The 16,023-nt window shown below is 41.5% G+C and overlaps 2 protein-coding genes across 2 annotated transcripts in view; one reads left to right on the top strand and one right to left on the bottom strand.

Annotated features, from left to right (window-relative positions):
• Positions 1-7,675, top strand: part of LOC115475875 (fatty acid hydroxylase domain-containing protein 2-like) — a 48,488-nt gene extending 40,813 nt beyond the window's left edge. The window contains 1 exon segment of the mRNA XM_030211933.1: positions 4,655-7,675. Within this exon segment, the coding sequence (XP_030067793.1) occupies positions 4,655-4,736 (82 nt within the window). The 3' untranslated portion in view covers positions 4,737-7,675.
• LARP1 (La ribonucleoprotein domain family member 1) overlaps positions 7,536-16,023 on the bottom strand; it is a 243,787-nt gene continuing 235,299 nt past the window's right edge. The window contains 2 exon segments of the mRNA XM_030211934.1: positions 7,536-12,638; positions 13,412-13,539. Coding sequence (XP_030067794.1) covers positions 12,429-12,638; positions 13,412-13,539 — 338 coding nt within the window. The 3' untranslated portion in view covers positions 7,536-12,428.

Here is a 16,023-nt window from a genome sequence, read left to right as displayed (position 1 = left end):
GCAAGACCACTCAGTTCTACATTTTTGACCATCTCTTCCTGGAAGTAACTGACTCTGCCCTGTTGGTAGACCGCACCATCCTGTTTGAGGTTTTTGCATCCTTGCCCCTTCCTCATTTTGAGCATGAATGTCACAACAGCTCAGGAGTTTTTACTGTAACTTCTAGAGTTCAAATTGGAGTTACAGGCCTGTAAGCTTTTTCTGTCATCTTTAAATCCTGAACCAAAGTCTCAGGCCTTATCAAAGCTCCTACCTATGACGATAATATTCAGCATCTTTAATAGAGCAGAAAAAGCATATTTTTAAACGGTGGTTAACCCCATAGCACGATCATTGTCAACTATCGTTAGGCCGAACAACTTACTGTTATAACCAGAGAGTGATCTAACACACCCTGAGAACATCTGTTCAGCCCTGCTATATCTGCTAAGAATTTGAAAGGTAAACATAACACCCATAACTACTATTTTATCAGTGGCATTCCTTTTTTTATTCCTTGATTTTTATTAAATGTAAACCGTTTCAATTTGCTTGGGAGGTAGGCAGTATATGAAATTAATAAATGATAGTACAGAACTATCCCAGAATATAAAGTCTAGAGACAAGCTGTAGCCACTGTAACATAGTATTATTTATTTATTTAGATTTGCTCACACCTTTTCAGTAGTAGCACAAGGTGAGTTACATTCAAGTACTCTGGCTATTTCTCTGTCCCAGGAGGGCTCAATCTGAGTTTTTACCTGAGGCAATGGAGGGTTAAGTGACTTACCCAAGATCACAAGGAGCAGCAGTGGGATTTGAACCAGCCACCTTTGGATTGCAAGACCGGTGCTCTAACCACTAGGCCATTCCTCCACTCCATATAGTAATATAGTAAATGATGGCAGAAAAAGACCTGTACAGTCCATGCAGTCTGCCTAACAAGATAAACTCATTTTACATGGTATGTGATACTTTATATGTATACCCGAGTTTGTCCTTGCCATTCTCAGGGCACAGACCATAGACATCTGCCCAGCACTGTTCTTGTACTAAGTTCTGAAGCTAACGTCGAAGCCCCTTAAAATTTACACTCCAGCCCATCCCTATCTATTCAGTCACGATCAGGGCGTAGACCGTAGAAGTCTGCCCAGCACCGGTTTTGCTTTCCAATTACCGGCGTCACCACCTAATCTCTGCTAAGATTCCATGGATCCATTCCTTCTAAACAGGATTCCTGTAGATCTGTTTTATGATAGACGATCTTTCCTGTAGGAATGGCTCTTAGCAATATAATGCATTCTTTCATCGCTCTCCATGGACATTTGATGTTAAATAGTAAAAAGCTGAAGCCTTGCCTTGTACACCAATATCGGTCTTAAAACAGCTGTTAATATTACAGATTATTATTTACTACATTTGTACCACACGCTTTCCCACATACAGCAGGTTCAATGCGGCTTACATAATAAAAAACAAAACATTACATAGGACATGTAAGAAGAAAATTGTAAACTGAGATAAACATAGTGGCAACAGTGCCCAAGAATATATGAATTGGAATAGGGGCGGTAGACAGAAAAGGAAATGATAGGTAAAAAGGGAGGGAGATTGGGAGGGATATGGTGTAAAAGGATGGAAAGAGAAGATTGGAGATTGAGTATAAAGGGATTTGAAAATAAGGTCATAGGTGTAATTGGTGTCAGATGTAAAGTATTGAAATTCTTTTCCTGTATATCATTCTGGCCTGGAACTTCTAATCAAATTTTGGTTTCACCTCATTGGTAACCATTTTTGATAGTAGTACATGGTGAAAAAGGCATAAAACATTCAAACTACACAGGAAAAAAAGACACCTTTTCTTGTAACATCAAAAGACTATCTAACACCATAAATTGAATCTGATCAGTTTGACTTTTAATTGCATATTACTTGTGTGGCATATGTATTAAAAGTTATTACCTTACAAGCTATAGAGGTGTGGCGCATTTAAACCTAAGGTTAGAGATGATACAAAAGGAAAACAATTAATCTAAGTGAAGTCCAACAGGTAGAATTTCCCAGTTTCCTCTGCTTAAATAGAAGTACTAAAATATGTTTCTAAAGTACAGTTAAAGACCTATCGTAGCACAAGAAGCCTGGAATCCCAATAAATCCAACTTCATGAGAAGGTTCAAGTTTAAACAGTCTAGAGACCAACATAGGCATGTGAACTTCAGCAATGACCTTGCTAAATCAAATGGATAAATACAATGCATTACCCACCCTACCTGTTGCTCAGGGCAACAATCCTGGATGATCACAGCAGGGACATGTACCCTCAGGTTCTTATTTTTTTAAACCAATTCATCACTAGATTGCACTCTAAAGATAGTAAATAACATGGCAAGCACAGATTAGCATCTGCACTTCTGATGAGTTTTCATCAGTCACCTTCTGTAACTTTCAATAAAAAACATTGTTTGAAACTTTCTGGTTTCAGCCTGTGTCTTCAGATACAAATACACTTTTCTTTCCATGAGGTAAAAGACTGAAGAGAGCAAAAATCAAAAAAACAGATCTGAAGGTGGAGACGGGGCTTGGGATCTTGTAAAATCAAACCCTCAGGTATAGTTTTACTGAAGACCAGGGGCGTAGCCAGACCTCACAGTGGGAGGGAGCCTGGGGGGGGGGGGGGGGGGGGGGGGGCGGGCACATTTTGGTTTGCTGCCCCCCCCCGCCCCCCCGCTGCTCCTCATCCACTGCCACAGCAAATACCTTGGCTGGCGGGGATCCCCAACCCATGCCAGCTGAAGCCTTGTCAGCGCCGGTTTCCAGCGCCGCCGCGTTGCCTGTCCTGCTGTCTCTTCCCCTCATGTCCTGCATGCTCTTTTTAGTGAAATTAAGCATGCTTAGTTTCCCTAAAAGGAGCATTACTACTACTACTATTTAACATTTCTAGAGCGCTACAAAGTGTACGCAGCGCTGTACAAACACAGAAGAAAGACAGTCCCTGCTCAAAGAGCTTACAATCTAATAGACAAAAAGTAAAGCATTTAAATTTAAAATATTTAAGCAGTCAAGCACAAGAGAACAGTCACAGAAGGACAGAAGATGTTGAAGGGTGGTCAGTGTGATTAGGTGTAACTCTGGTTGGAGTAGTGGGAGAAGGTGATAGAAGAATAGAAATGGGTGAGGTAAAGTAAAAGGAGCATGTCATACGTATGGGGAAGACAGGGCAGGGCAGGCAACGCCAGATACCGGCGCTGGACAAGGCTTCATCTGGCGGGGGTTGGGGACCCCCACCAGCAAAATCAGGGGCCCAGAGGAAATTTGGGGGGGGGGGGGGGGGGGGGGCAGGCCCCCAAATAGCTATACCACTGCTCAAGACAGAATCCTTTATATATGAGTAGCACAGCAAATAGGCAGAGAAGAGCAGTTTTGAGCCCCTTTCACTTTTTAGCATCTTGGCATCCAGGTTCCATGACCGTGCAAAGCATGTCTGGAAATGTTCCCGATCAGACACACAAAACCAGCAGCACACAAAAGAAAACAAAGGACTAAAATTCAGAGACTTGGCAATAAGTCACTAAGGAGTGCTTGTGCTGTGGGAAGCGCTAGAATGTGTTTACTGAAAATTAAAATGGCTTTCCAAGCAGCACACTCAGGCATTCTGCGGTAAGTTTGAAAGCTGGGTGTGAGAAGGGGAAACTGGAAGGTTTATATCAAAAAGGTATTGAGTAGTGACTCAAAATTCCTTTATTTTAAATACATGGAACAATTTAGGATCAGACCTAGGGGTGGCCTCCTCAAAAACAATGAGGGAAAGTGAAAATATACACAAAACTTCAGTTTTAGTTAAGGCATTAGAGTAATGCGAAACGGCTACAGACTTCTGTTTAATTTATTCTGCTTTCTTTGTTACATTATATTACTTTGATTACATTTCTGTTTGACCCTTCTAATATACTGTGGACTAAACATGGATTTTTCTCTCTTTTTAAATGATATTTCGTTTTGGATCTTCAAGTTTATGATATTTGTATACTTGATATGAATAAATCAATTTAAAAAAAGAAAGGATCTATTTAATCTTTTCTTTTTTTAAATTGATTTATTCATACATATCAAGTGGCCTAAAAATCCTGCAAGATGGTATAAGAGGTTCTTAAGATATAGTATGCATACCCTCTGCAGGGGTATGTGGTTCATAGTAGAAGACCTTGCTCCTGTAGCTGCTTCTCCAGAATAGCAGCTGCAGTTAAACAACCTAAAGCAACCCTAGAGCTCATGTACGCACTATTGGCTGTCCCCCATCCCCCCTGAGTTTAGATTCCAGAGCAGGGGACCTGCAGAACCGACAGTCCACACGTGAAGACTGTGGCCCCCGGGATGCTTTAGGTTGTTTTGCTGAAGTTACTAGTACGGAGAAGCGGTGTTGGGGGGGGGGGGGGGGGGGGGGGGGAGCACAAAGATGCTGAGGAGAAAAGGAGAGATGCTAGATAGGAGATAGAAAAAACAATTTTATTTTTTTGTGATTAGAATGTCAGTTTTCAGAATGCCTATTTCAAAATCTCTGCTGATTGGAGCTCAGGGGTACTGTTGAATTCATTCAACTTAGGGAGTACTTGACGAAGTTGAGAAACACTACTGCCCTGTAGTCTAAATATGCACTTGCATCCTTTTGCCATTGCAGGGCAGATGAAGGACACCAATCAGGCTTCAAAAAATGTATTCAACTCAACAGATGGGCTTGCTGGAGGACATACAGGAACTAGGCACTTTCTACCATTATCTGGTGGACCTACTGCAATCTACGGGGGTTTTGGAATCAAGTTCTTAAGTTAAATCAAAAATCTTGATTGATCCTAAACTGTATCTCTTGGTACTGGTGAAGGTACAAATATGAAGCAGAGGAAGCAGGTTATGGCTTCTCTGTCTGTAGCTCATTGAAAGATAGCATATAATGGCAGAATTTATTTCAATTGTATGACTTTTTTTGTAAATCGCCTTGACCTGTGTCAGAATAGGCAGTATATGAAGTATATATTAAACAAATCATCACACAAAAGTTCCTAATTAACTTGCTGAGTTATTTGAGCAAAGGATGAGGGAGGGATGGAGAATAATTGTTTATTAGATTCTTGATCTACTGCCTTTCCATGGTATAACCAAAGCAATTTGATTCAATTGTGTAGTTTTCTTCAAGAAATACAGTGAAGTTTAAGATATTTCAAATAAAGTGGGGGAAAAAACTCCACATATACGAAACTTCTGGAATTCCACCAAGATTGTCAAGCTGTCAAACCAGCTTCTTCTTAAGACAGGTATTCTTTGAAAATGGATCACTTTTTTGTTGTGGCTGTCACAAATTAATCCTATAACTTATTACAGAACACTGCATGCATTTACAAAAATCTAATAAGAATTCTGTTAAAAGGGGTACTTTTAATGCAACCCTGTAGTTGTGGAAATGTGACTTGATGTCACTACAGACACTGCATGCATCAGAAGTCAAGCTGCCAAGCTCCCATTATTTTAAGATCTCCATTAAAAGAGACACAAAAACCTTTGTTTCCCAAGCTTCCTACAGTATGCAGTTAGTGTACATTTACCGCAATCCTTTACATTTTCTTAACTCAGCTGTTAGATTTCATTATCTATACCTGGGAAATCAAATAGCGTGTAGCAGCAGATAAACACACCAAAGTTTACTGTTGGTCACAAGATACTGATACATTCTTCACCTTGACTCAGCACCTGCTCATTACAAATTAACTCAGAAGGTGGTCCTATGAACTGAAGCTCTGATAAGACCCATCTCTGATGGCACTTTCATGGAAGTCTTGTTTTCCTTATTCTTTAAAGTATTAACAAAAAAAGAATTATACATAGATTCTCCCTCATCACCACCAAGTGAGATTTTTTTTTAACTGAGTACAACTATTTTTGTATAGCATTCTCAATTATAGAATTCTGTTCTAAAAAGCACCTTTCACAAGAATCATTTCTAAAAAAAACAACATGTACATCATTTCAAGGTTACAGAATTTTAATCCAAATGGATCCCTAAGATTTGACTACATAAAAAAAGGGTTGAGAATTCGACCTCTCCTGATTATAAATCATTGCGGAAAACAAGACCTGTATCCTGCATGTCTTGGAGAACCAAACCAGAAAAAAAATATGTTGTCAAGTTTGTCTTTTAAAAGCTTTTATTTTTTATACTTTTTTTTGTATTAAAAAGGAAAAGGCATAATTATCACAAATTACAAAGGACTAAGCACTACTATAATAAGGAATCACATCAGCCTAAACTGTAGATATTCTGAATAATATTAATGTTATAATACAAGCTTTTCTCATTCAAGTATTTTACATTTTTTTTGTATTTTATTTCTTTGATATAATGATCCTAGCATAATGGTCAAGATTACGTATTAACATTTGATGGATCAGAACACCAGCTTTTTATATATTTTTTTTAAATTCACACACATTTTCATTTCCTCCCATGTCTGCACTGCATGTGGGGGGGGGGGGGGGGAGGCTTTTTTATCTTGAAATGCAGCAGAAAAGTTGCATACAGTTTAATTTGACTGTAAGGAACAGGGTAGCATTGGTTCATGCCTCCCCCAACTTACTTGAAGCCGCTCACAAGACAGGATGTGAAGCTGGGATATAGGAGTAGTCTAGAAACATTTCAGCAACTCACCAGATATTCACCAGCATTTCCTGACTGAAACCTGTAACACATCAGTCACACATCTCATGGGAAGTAAATATATCCAGCCATGCAAAGCACTGCTGAAATGTCTATAATGGAAGGTAATCTGCTCAATTTTCTCCTACAGATCAATCATCCATGCAGTTTGATTTAAGTTTTAAATACTTTTGATGAGAAACAGGCTCCCTACCACATTTGAACAGTCAATTCAGTCATATGATATATCAATTTCTAAACAGCACTGTTGGTTAGGCTACTTTTTTGTTCTGAGAAATCCCAATTCATCCAAAATCTACCAATGTTGTCTGCATTTCAAGCTACTTCCAGATCTCACACTCAATAAAATCTGTCACTTGACTATTTCTTAGGCCACATTAGCATGTAGCCTTTATGAAGGTCACTGAAGAAACAGATTCATATTAATTCTTCCTCCAGATTTCAGGTGCTGTACAGCATCTAACTGAAAGAGCAGATCTTGGTCAAGATCTCTCCTCACACAACACTAAACTGAATTCTCTGAAATAGAAGGAAGACAGACTGGGATTTGGAGGGAGGCGGGACCAAGACTGGGTCAAACATACCCTTTACTGAGTGTCAATGATGAGGTCAATCTATTTTTTTTCAGCCATTAGAAATAGGTTAGAGAGAGGAGTCCCGAAGCTCTATCATAGGACAGCTGCCCTGCCACCACCAATGGTGTTCATGGGCATAAACCAACCTACAAAGCATGACAAAAGGCCACAGACTGGGAGAAAGGAGGTGGACTTCCTAAACTGCATTCCTCTCCAGCCCCCAGATGTGTAACATCCTAACCAATCGGCATCATAAAATCAAGTGACCCAGCTTTCTTAAAAGCAAATATACAAACTGACCTCCCTCATGTTTCAAGACTAATAGCTTTATAAGCAAGGGTCTCGTCATAGAAAGATCTGCTTCAAATTCAATCATCTTCAGAAAATAAGATGCATTTTACCTGTGCAACAGGCCTTTCTTTAAAACCTCACTGATCCTGATCATAGTAGCCAAAAAGCTATGCCAGTCCTTCACAACAAAAACAGAGAACAAAGCAAAAATTAACCAAAAGGTGCATAACAGTAAAAATTTACCAAGGAATTCAAAGTATTAATATATTAAAAACTAAAGGGCAGAAAAAAATGTTTTTTTTTCAACACTGTTTTAAGATTAGATTTTGCATTACCCTACAAATCTTTGATTTTTTTTCCTCTAAGCCACAATAGGAACAAATGCCCACGTCTTAATGGATAACATACCCATTTTAAAACAATTTTACTGTGTGTGAATATATAGACAGCTGGCACAAGTAGGTCCCAGTGGCACCAATGGATTACAGTGGAGGTGGACCTACATTCTGAAGTCTACTCACTCCCAACCTGGAAAAACGAACTGGTGGGGGTTAAGATTCTGAACACCAGGAAAAATTGACAACTAAACCTATTATCCTTTTTTGTATATTTTTAAACCGAGCGATACTACAAGGCAAAGTCACACCCCCACCCAACAAGCATTTAATTGCTTTATTCTCAGTAGTAAAATAAAGTCTCATACGTTGCAATACTAAAACACAAATATACCACGGTGCATGGTGAGCCCTCAATGTGAAATCCAACAAGTAATGGGGTGAGAGGAAAAGAAGCAGCCCCACACAGGAAAATTAAGTTTCTCCTAGTTTGTGACTTAGGAAAAGTACATGCAGCAATAGTGAGAAAGAATAAACCAGCAATGGTTAGGGATGGCTCATTTGTCTGTTCTAATATATAACCCTTGCACAGTTTTCCAGCTTCTCTGTCCCTCTCCCCGCTCCACCCACCAAACCAAACCTACCGCAACAATGGGTATCTAAATGTGTAGAATTAGACACACATGTATGCATTATATTCTGTGGGAATAATGGTCCCACTTTCTCTCTTCCACAATAGAGTGCCAAGTTTCTACTGCTTATCACCAGATACCTGCATGGCACAGTTGCTTTAAAACAGACAATGGTAAGGTTCAGTGGCTTTGAAAACCTCTCTCCACTTAAGATTTCTAAGTGGCACACAGAGTAAATGTTCCATACAGGGATAAAACTGCCAGAAGCGCACAAATCCCATCACTAGGATTCTGTGACACAACTGCCCTCAATAAATGCAATAGAAATTAACCCATGCTAAAGATACTAAACTTTTCCAACTCACTCGTGTGGCGGAGCAGACAGGACCTGCAAAGCAAAGATTCTGGCAGCTTCAAAGGTTCACAGCAGACCATGGACAGTTTTCTGCCACAGTAAGTCGTCTCTTCCTGTTTAACCTTCATGCCATTTCCAGTTACGAGGGAAGTTGGCAATCCAACAAACTACCATGTTCTGAAGGCATGTACTCCAAATATGTTTAGCCATCCCCTTTCACCCACCATGTGCCTGCCTTTATTTATGAGATGGAACCATAAGTAGTCCTCACTATGGAAACCAAAAGGCGGCATGGGGAAAAGACACAGGCAAAAAGTTTGTTAAACATTTTATACCACTTCCCTATCTGAGGCACCCAAAGCAGTTCACATACCTAGTTTGGCACTATGTTTATCCTCAGGGTGATTGCACATTTGGCTAACCACACACCGTGCCACACTTCATTATGCTGTCCTGCCTCCTCCTGCTGCATAAATTAAGTAGAACACATTCTAACCCTAGTCTCTTTCCTCTGGAACAGTTGGTAAAAAGGAAAAAAAAATCACCTTCCAAATAAACGAGCATCTACAAAACATTAGGACCTTTCACCTTGGCACCAAAAGGACAGCCCAAGCAGCAACTCTATAGTTCCATGGGATACTGGCTTTAAGGTCAAGATGCTTAGACCTTTAAAAAAAAGGTGTATACCACAAATACAGGGAAGAATCCCTCTTCCTCCAATCCCTGCAACTTGAGGAAACAGGAGGCGCAAATAATCATGGTACTCAGTTGCAGGACTTCAGTGACAATTCTCAATTAACCTTCTCTCTTTCAGCCATGGATTTTCCAAACTCCTATCCTTTGCTTCCTTTGCATTGCACTTCATCAAATGGAAAAATTCAGAGTGAGATGGACATCTCTGTTATCACAATCCCCTGACACAGCAATGGGTTTATCAGATCCAAATAAACTCCTTGCACTCGGAAGGTAAAGGTGCAACAGGACACACAACAGTTCTCTCTCAAGCAGGAAATACCTCAGGCACTTCCTCCTCAATGTTAGCAGTTTAAGGGAAGTATCCAACCTGTCATCAGCATGCACCTACCTGCCTATTTTCCAGACTATCATGTAGGAAACCAGAGAACAGTGCCTTTTATCCTCTCTCACCTCCCATTCAATTAAAGCTCCTCAGTAGCATATCAAGATGGTCTTACATCGGAGCAGCTATATTATCAAAGGGGAGCAAGCAGTGATGAGCAGAGAATACATTCAAAGGTTCCTCACACGATCATAGTAGCAGCTAATGTATTTCTTTGTTATTGCTTTTTGCAAGCAAACAAGAGCACACTCATTCAGGAGACCAAGCATGCTCTAAAGCAAACTCAGGGAATAACACCTAAATCCTCCTGCTTTGACCAGAAACAAAGTAGTGTTTTCAAACCCTACTTCCCTTCCTCCCCAGTGGGGAGCTCTCTCGGTGGACACCTAAATCCAGGAACACACAACAAAATGGAGCACATTTCAATATATCCCCATTTCCTAATATGTTCTCTGTTCCATAAATATAACCATAAACTGCTAGTAATAACAAACCTGCCAAGTCTCTGTAGATTACAACTTGAGCTCTAACATGTTTGACTTAAATCAGCAAGCATCTGACACTCAGTACTAAAGTTGTAGCTCAGAGTTGCTCACTTCACTAATCAAATCCCTGTCCCTTGTGAGCACCTGGCAGGCCAGTGCATAATAAAAGGCAGAAACTACAACACTTCTCCTATGCCCCCAAACTCCAGCAACAAGGTCTCATGTCAAGAGAAAAACTTTAGCACTGCATAGCCTTGATTGTCCATCTGAAGTGGTAGAGCCTGGGATGGACATATACCAAACGCTATTCAAGGGAACTTACCGGGAGTATGTATCATTGAAATGGGGCTGCCACAAAGCGCAGTTTGGGAACTGAAATAAAACTCTCAAACCACCAGACATCTAAGCATCACAACACATATCCACATAATACATACATGTTAATAAAATCAGCTAGTCAGTATTTAAAGAGATTTGCTGTACTCAGAGGCTGTGGCAATTTGTTTTAAAAACATTCCCATTTCCCCCTGCCCAGCCCAGGTAAAAAGTTAGATGGCTCTGTAATCTGCTCCCAGTACTGTCCTAGTGCATGTCCCAAGCTGCCCCCATTGTATGCCCTGGCATAAGTCAGGAATGATTTGGGGGTTGTAATAATGGGCAATTATATGGCAGTGTACTGGTAACATCTGCATGAGATGGTGAAACTTGCAACCACGTCTGTAAGAGTCTCCCTGTCACCATAACCATGAGACTAGCAGGATCCACACCTTTGATAGCAAAGTCTTACTGAAGTGGCCTCTAAGACCCCACTGCTTGGTGAGAGTCCAATGGGCAAGGTGTCCATTTCAACCCTCTTTCCTCCTCCTCTGGAAAATGACAGGGGGAGGGGGGAATTAGCAGTCTAAAATATCATCACCAGAGAACAACTTATCAGCTGTGGAAAGAGGGGGATGTAAAACTTCATCCTGATTGGACAATTTCCTTCTACCTGACCCTGTCCACAGCCATTCATCTCAGGAAACCGAGCAGCCCCCACCTTTAAACTCATGCTCCAAGAGTGGGAAAAATATATATGTATAAAGAACAAAAGCAGATTTCAAGTTCTCACTCTATATAAGGCAACTTTTTCTTTATATTTTCAAAGGAAGGCAAAGGAAGAAGTCTCTTAAAAAAAAAAAAAAAAAAAGAAGTAATTTGTCTTCTGTTTAAGTTTCTTTCCTGTTATGAGTCACAGACGATAAGTGAAAAAAAATTCCCACGGAAGTCCTCATGCAGCCAAGCTCTCCCAAAAAGAACCCAATGCACTTTTCCACCTAAAGCGGTCTCCACACAGCAGAGTCCCATGCAGTCATTCCCAGCAAGGGCCAGTAACCACCAAAGCTTCTCCCAAGGGCCTTTCAATGGTTCATTGATGGGGAGGAAAGGTGGTAACAGAAGCAGAGGTGAATAGGAGATGGACAGCAAGAACAGAATAATTCCAATCCAATACAGGCTGCCCTATTATTGAAGTTCCAGGATGTACAGCTGGGGAAGGAGGGGTAATACTTACGGGAAAGAGGGGGAACTTGGGGGGGGGGGGGGGGGGGGGGGGGTAGTATTTCAATCCAGCCTTGCTTGTCTTTGCTGTAGTGCCCAGCAATTTTAGAAACAAAGGTGGTTGTTTTGTCAATAATTTAAAGCTTGATATATATATATATATATATAATTTTTCCCCTTCCCTAGCAATCCCTCCCACTATAACAAAAAAATATTCTCTCCCCTCCCCTCCCTATGAAACTAAGACATCCAAAGCGTGGCTTCAGAATCCGTGAGATGTGCTGTGGTGAGAACACAGGCCATTTGTGCGGTCTCATTCTTCGAGCCATGAGAGGGCTTGTGTGTATTGAAATGTCTTCCTTGGCCCACCTCCCATGGCTTTGGTTTGTGTCCTCTCCTCTTGTCCTGCTTCTTTCAATACCCCCCCACCATTCCCTTCAGCACAAGTGCTTCTGTGGCCTACTTCCCTCCCAGTGTTTGAGAATCCACAGCTGCTGTGGCAGAGGTGTGCTGGTTTGGCATTTTGGCAGTCTCCTCGGTCGGTTTGCTAGGCAAAGCCTGGGCCTGACCAGAGGCTTTACTGGAAGACAGTGGTGTGTAGCGCCTCCTGCCTTCTGCTCCCATCATAGAAGAGTGTCTCCTATGGCTTCCCTCTTCGCTCATTGGTGGCTGTAATGAAGAAAAAAACCCCACCACATTAGGATTTGAGTCACTCTTTGAAAGGAATCCCAGCATGAAGAGGATACATAGAAAATAAAGGGATCCTTTTACAAAGCAGTGTGCTAATGATTTATAGTAGTAGTAGTAGTAGTAGTAGTAACACAGATGCCCATTCAATTCCCATGGGCTTCTTCACATTCAGCGCATGCTAATCAGTAGCGCTGCTTTGTAAAAGGAGTCCAAAGTGTTTTGACTGTTAATTCAAAATGCCTCCAAGCAAAATCAGCCACCCAGTAGTCACGCAAAGGGCAAACTTATAATTTAAGATAGACGCTGAGTTTCACCTGTAGGTGGCTAAATAATTTTGAGGGCGCTTTCTGCAACTCCATTTTGCCAGAAAATCACCATTTCACACTAAAAATAGATGTTCCACAGTAAGTAACAGCTAATGCCTCTAGAGGCCAACCAAACCCAGATTTTTTTTTTTTTTTGGTTGAAATTTGCCGCTCGGATTCCGACAAAACTGAAGTTGGCCCTACCCCTCCCAGACCTACCCATGAGCTCCCCTCCTCCACCCCCCTTCACCTTAAACCATGGTGATCTAATGGCCTAATCAGGACACAAGAGAGATTTGGGGTAGCACTTTTGATCATTGGGGAGTGGAAGTTTCAGGTCAAATCAAAATTTCAGGCTGGTTTTGGCACCAAAACCAAAATTCGGTCAGCATCTTGTCTCCAAAGGAAAAACTGAGGACCCCAAACCTAAATCCCTTCTGTACTCACATCCACACGGAAGTCTTCTAGGCGGCGGAACTTGCTGAGATATTCCTGTAGTTTGAAATCAATGGTCAGATTCTTGGCTTTGGAGTATTTTAAGAAGGCCCAAAATTTCTCAAGTCCATAAAGTTGGCCTGCAAGAAGAGGGAAGCAGCTGATCATAAAAACCCTACTACAGGCACACAGCAAAAGAAACACTAAACAAAAGGATGCATCTTTGCTATAGGGCAGCTGTAAGGCCTGGAATATCTCTACATGAGACACCCCTCTACAACAAATCTAACAAATGAATTGACACTGCAGGACATTCTGCACATTAGGGTATATGTCAGGGAACAACTCTGAAAATGCCTCAGTACACATGGAAGAGCAGAAAGACCATGTACACAAAGCCCTACAGTGCTCTAAGTTTTCACACTCACCTACTTTTAAACATCCTGCTAAATATAAACATAGTAACATTGCTTTAAAAAAAAAAAAAAAAAAAAAAAAGAGAGAAACTTAAAAATACACAGAGCTCCCCAGAGTCAGGACCCCAAAGAAGGTCACAAGCTAGGTGAGCTGAATCACTGTTCTGTACCTCCAGGAAGAGGGGGCCACACAGAATTTTATTTGGCTGCAATCATGGTGTCACAGCCACAAAAAGATTGGGAAGGCCTGCTGTAGTAAGAGACCACCACTGATCTAACACTAATTCTACTAACATGAAAGGATAATTAGAGATGTTTAAACACTAATTAACAATTAGAAAAAAAGGATGATTGCATAAATTTTCACACCACTCAATACCTGGTGGAAGCTGCACCTACTACTACTTGACATTTCTAAAGCGCTACTAGGGTTACGCAGCGCTGTACAATTTAACATAGAAGGACAGTCCCTGCTCAAAGGAGCTTACAATCTAAAGGACAAATGTACAGTCAGTCAAATAGGGGCAGTCTAGATTTCCTGAAAGGTATAAAGGTTAGGTGCCGAAAGCAACATTGAAGAGGTGGGCTTTGAGCAAGGATTTGAAGATGGGTAGGGAGGGGGCTTGGCGTAAGGGCTCAGGAAGTTTATTCCAAGCATAGGGTGAGCAACATCCATGAGTCATTTCACATAAGTATTGTGACTGGATTAAAGTCTGGGCTTTGGTGAGCCACTTGATATTCATTATCTACTTCTCCCCCCCTCCTTTTTTTTTCTTCCCCCTTTCTGCTTAGGATCACTGCCTTGCTGAGAGGTGAATCATCTCCCCAATCCAAGTCTATGGTAGATGAAAATAAATTTTCCTCTACATCTCCCTCTACTTTGCGCTATCCACCTTTCCCTCAATCTTAAAAAGCCTCCCTGCCCCCACCAATGCAAAGACAACATAAAGCTGCCAGTACCATACGTACTGTAGGGATGTATCAGCAGGTGATGGAGAAATTAGGTCTTACCTGCTATTTTTCTTTTTTAGTCCCTCCAGTCTGGCACAGACAAATCGATTAAACGCACTCCTATAAATAGGTAAAAAGTGGGATCTTTGACCTCGGAAATACAAATCCTGGAGACAATATCATAAAAACTTCTTTATTGAAGAAAAGACTCGACACAACTGTTGTGTTTCGGCCTACAGGCCTGCATCAGGAGTCTCCCGCTATGACGTAGTGTATATGAATCTGAAATGCCTGACCCGCTACGGACAAGCTTACCACGAAAGGTCTTTTTCAAGACCACTTTTGTAATATAGCCAATCATTTTACGTTTGGTTTGTCACACGGACCAAATCGTGTTTCAGGCATTTCAGATTCATATACGTTACGTCATGGTGGTAGCGTATTTCCGTGGTCAAACATCCCACTTTTTACCTATTTCTGTGTTTTCCCGTGGGGCGTTCGAGTTCTCCGCTTGATTGCGGATTTCTTTTGAACTTAAACACACTCCTACCAGCAGATGGAGACCGAGAAAGTAAAGATACATACCTGTAGCACGTATTCTCCGAGGACAGCAGGCTGATTGTTCTCACGATTGGGTCGACGTCTGCGGCAGCCCAAGACACTGGCAAAACAAAAATCTTTTGAGAACGCTCCGGCGCTCGGGCAGAGCGCACCGCGCATGCGCGAACGGCTTCCCGCCCATAGCACGAGCGTGTCATCCTCAGTTTAATAAAAAGCAACCAGAGAACTAGAACAACTCCAAAGGGGAGGAGGGTGGGTTTGTGAGAACAATCAGCCTGCTGTCCTTGGAGAATACCTGCTACAGGTATGTATCTTCACTTTCTCAGAGGACAAGCAGGCTGCTTGTTCTCACGATTGGGGTATCCCTAGCACCCAGGCTCACGCAAAACATTGATAGAAAGGTTAATTGGGCCTCGCAGCAGTGAGGACAAAACATAGATTGACCTGAAAAGAAACACAACTAAGTGAGCGTGCAGCCTGGAACAGAACAGGAATGGGCCTAGGAGGGTGGAGTTGGATTCTAACCCCGAACAGATTCTGCAGCACCGACTGCCCAAACCGATTATCACGTCGGGTATCCTGCTGAAGGCAGTAGTGAGATGTGAATGTGTGGACTGATGACCACTTTACAGCTTTGCAAATCTCTTCAATAGAAGCTGACTTCAAGTGAGCCACTGACGCAGCCATGGCTCCGAC

Source organism: Microcaecilia unicolor, chromosome 8, assembly GCF_901765095.1.
Source record: "Microcaecilia unicolor chromosome 8, aMicUni1.1, whole genome shotgun sequence".
Taxonomy (NCBI): domain Eukaryota; kingdom Metazoa; phylum Chordata; class Amphibia; order Gymnophiona; family Siphonopidae; genus Microcaecilia; species Microcaecilia unicolor.
Note: the sequence above shows the minus strand (reverse complement) of the source record. Positions and strands in the feature narration are given on the sequence as shown.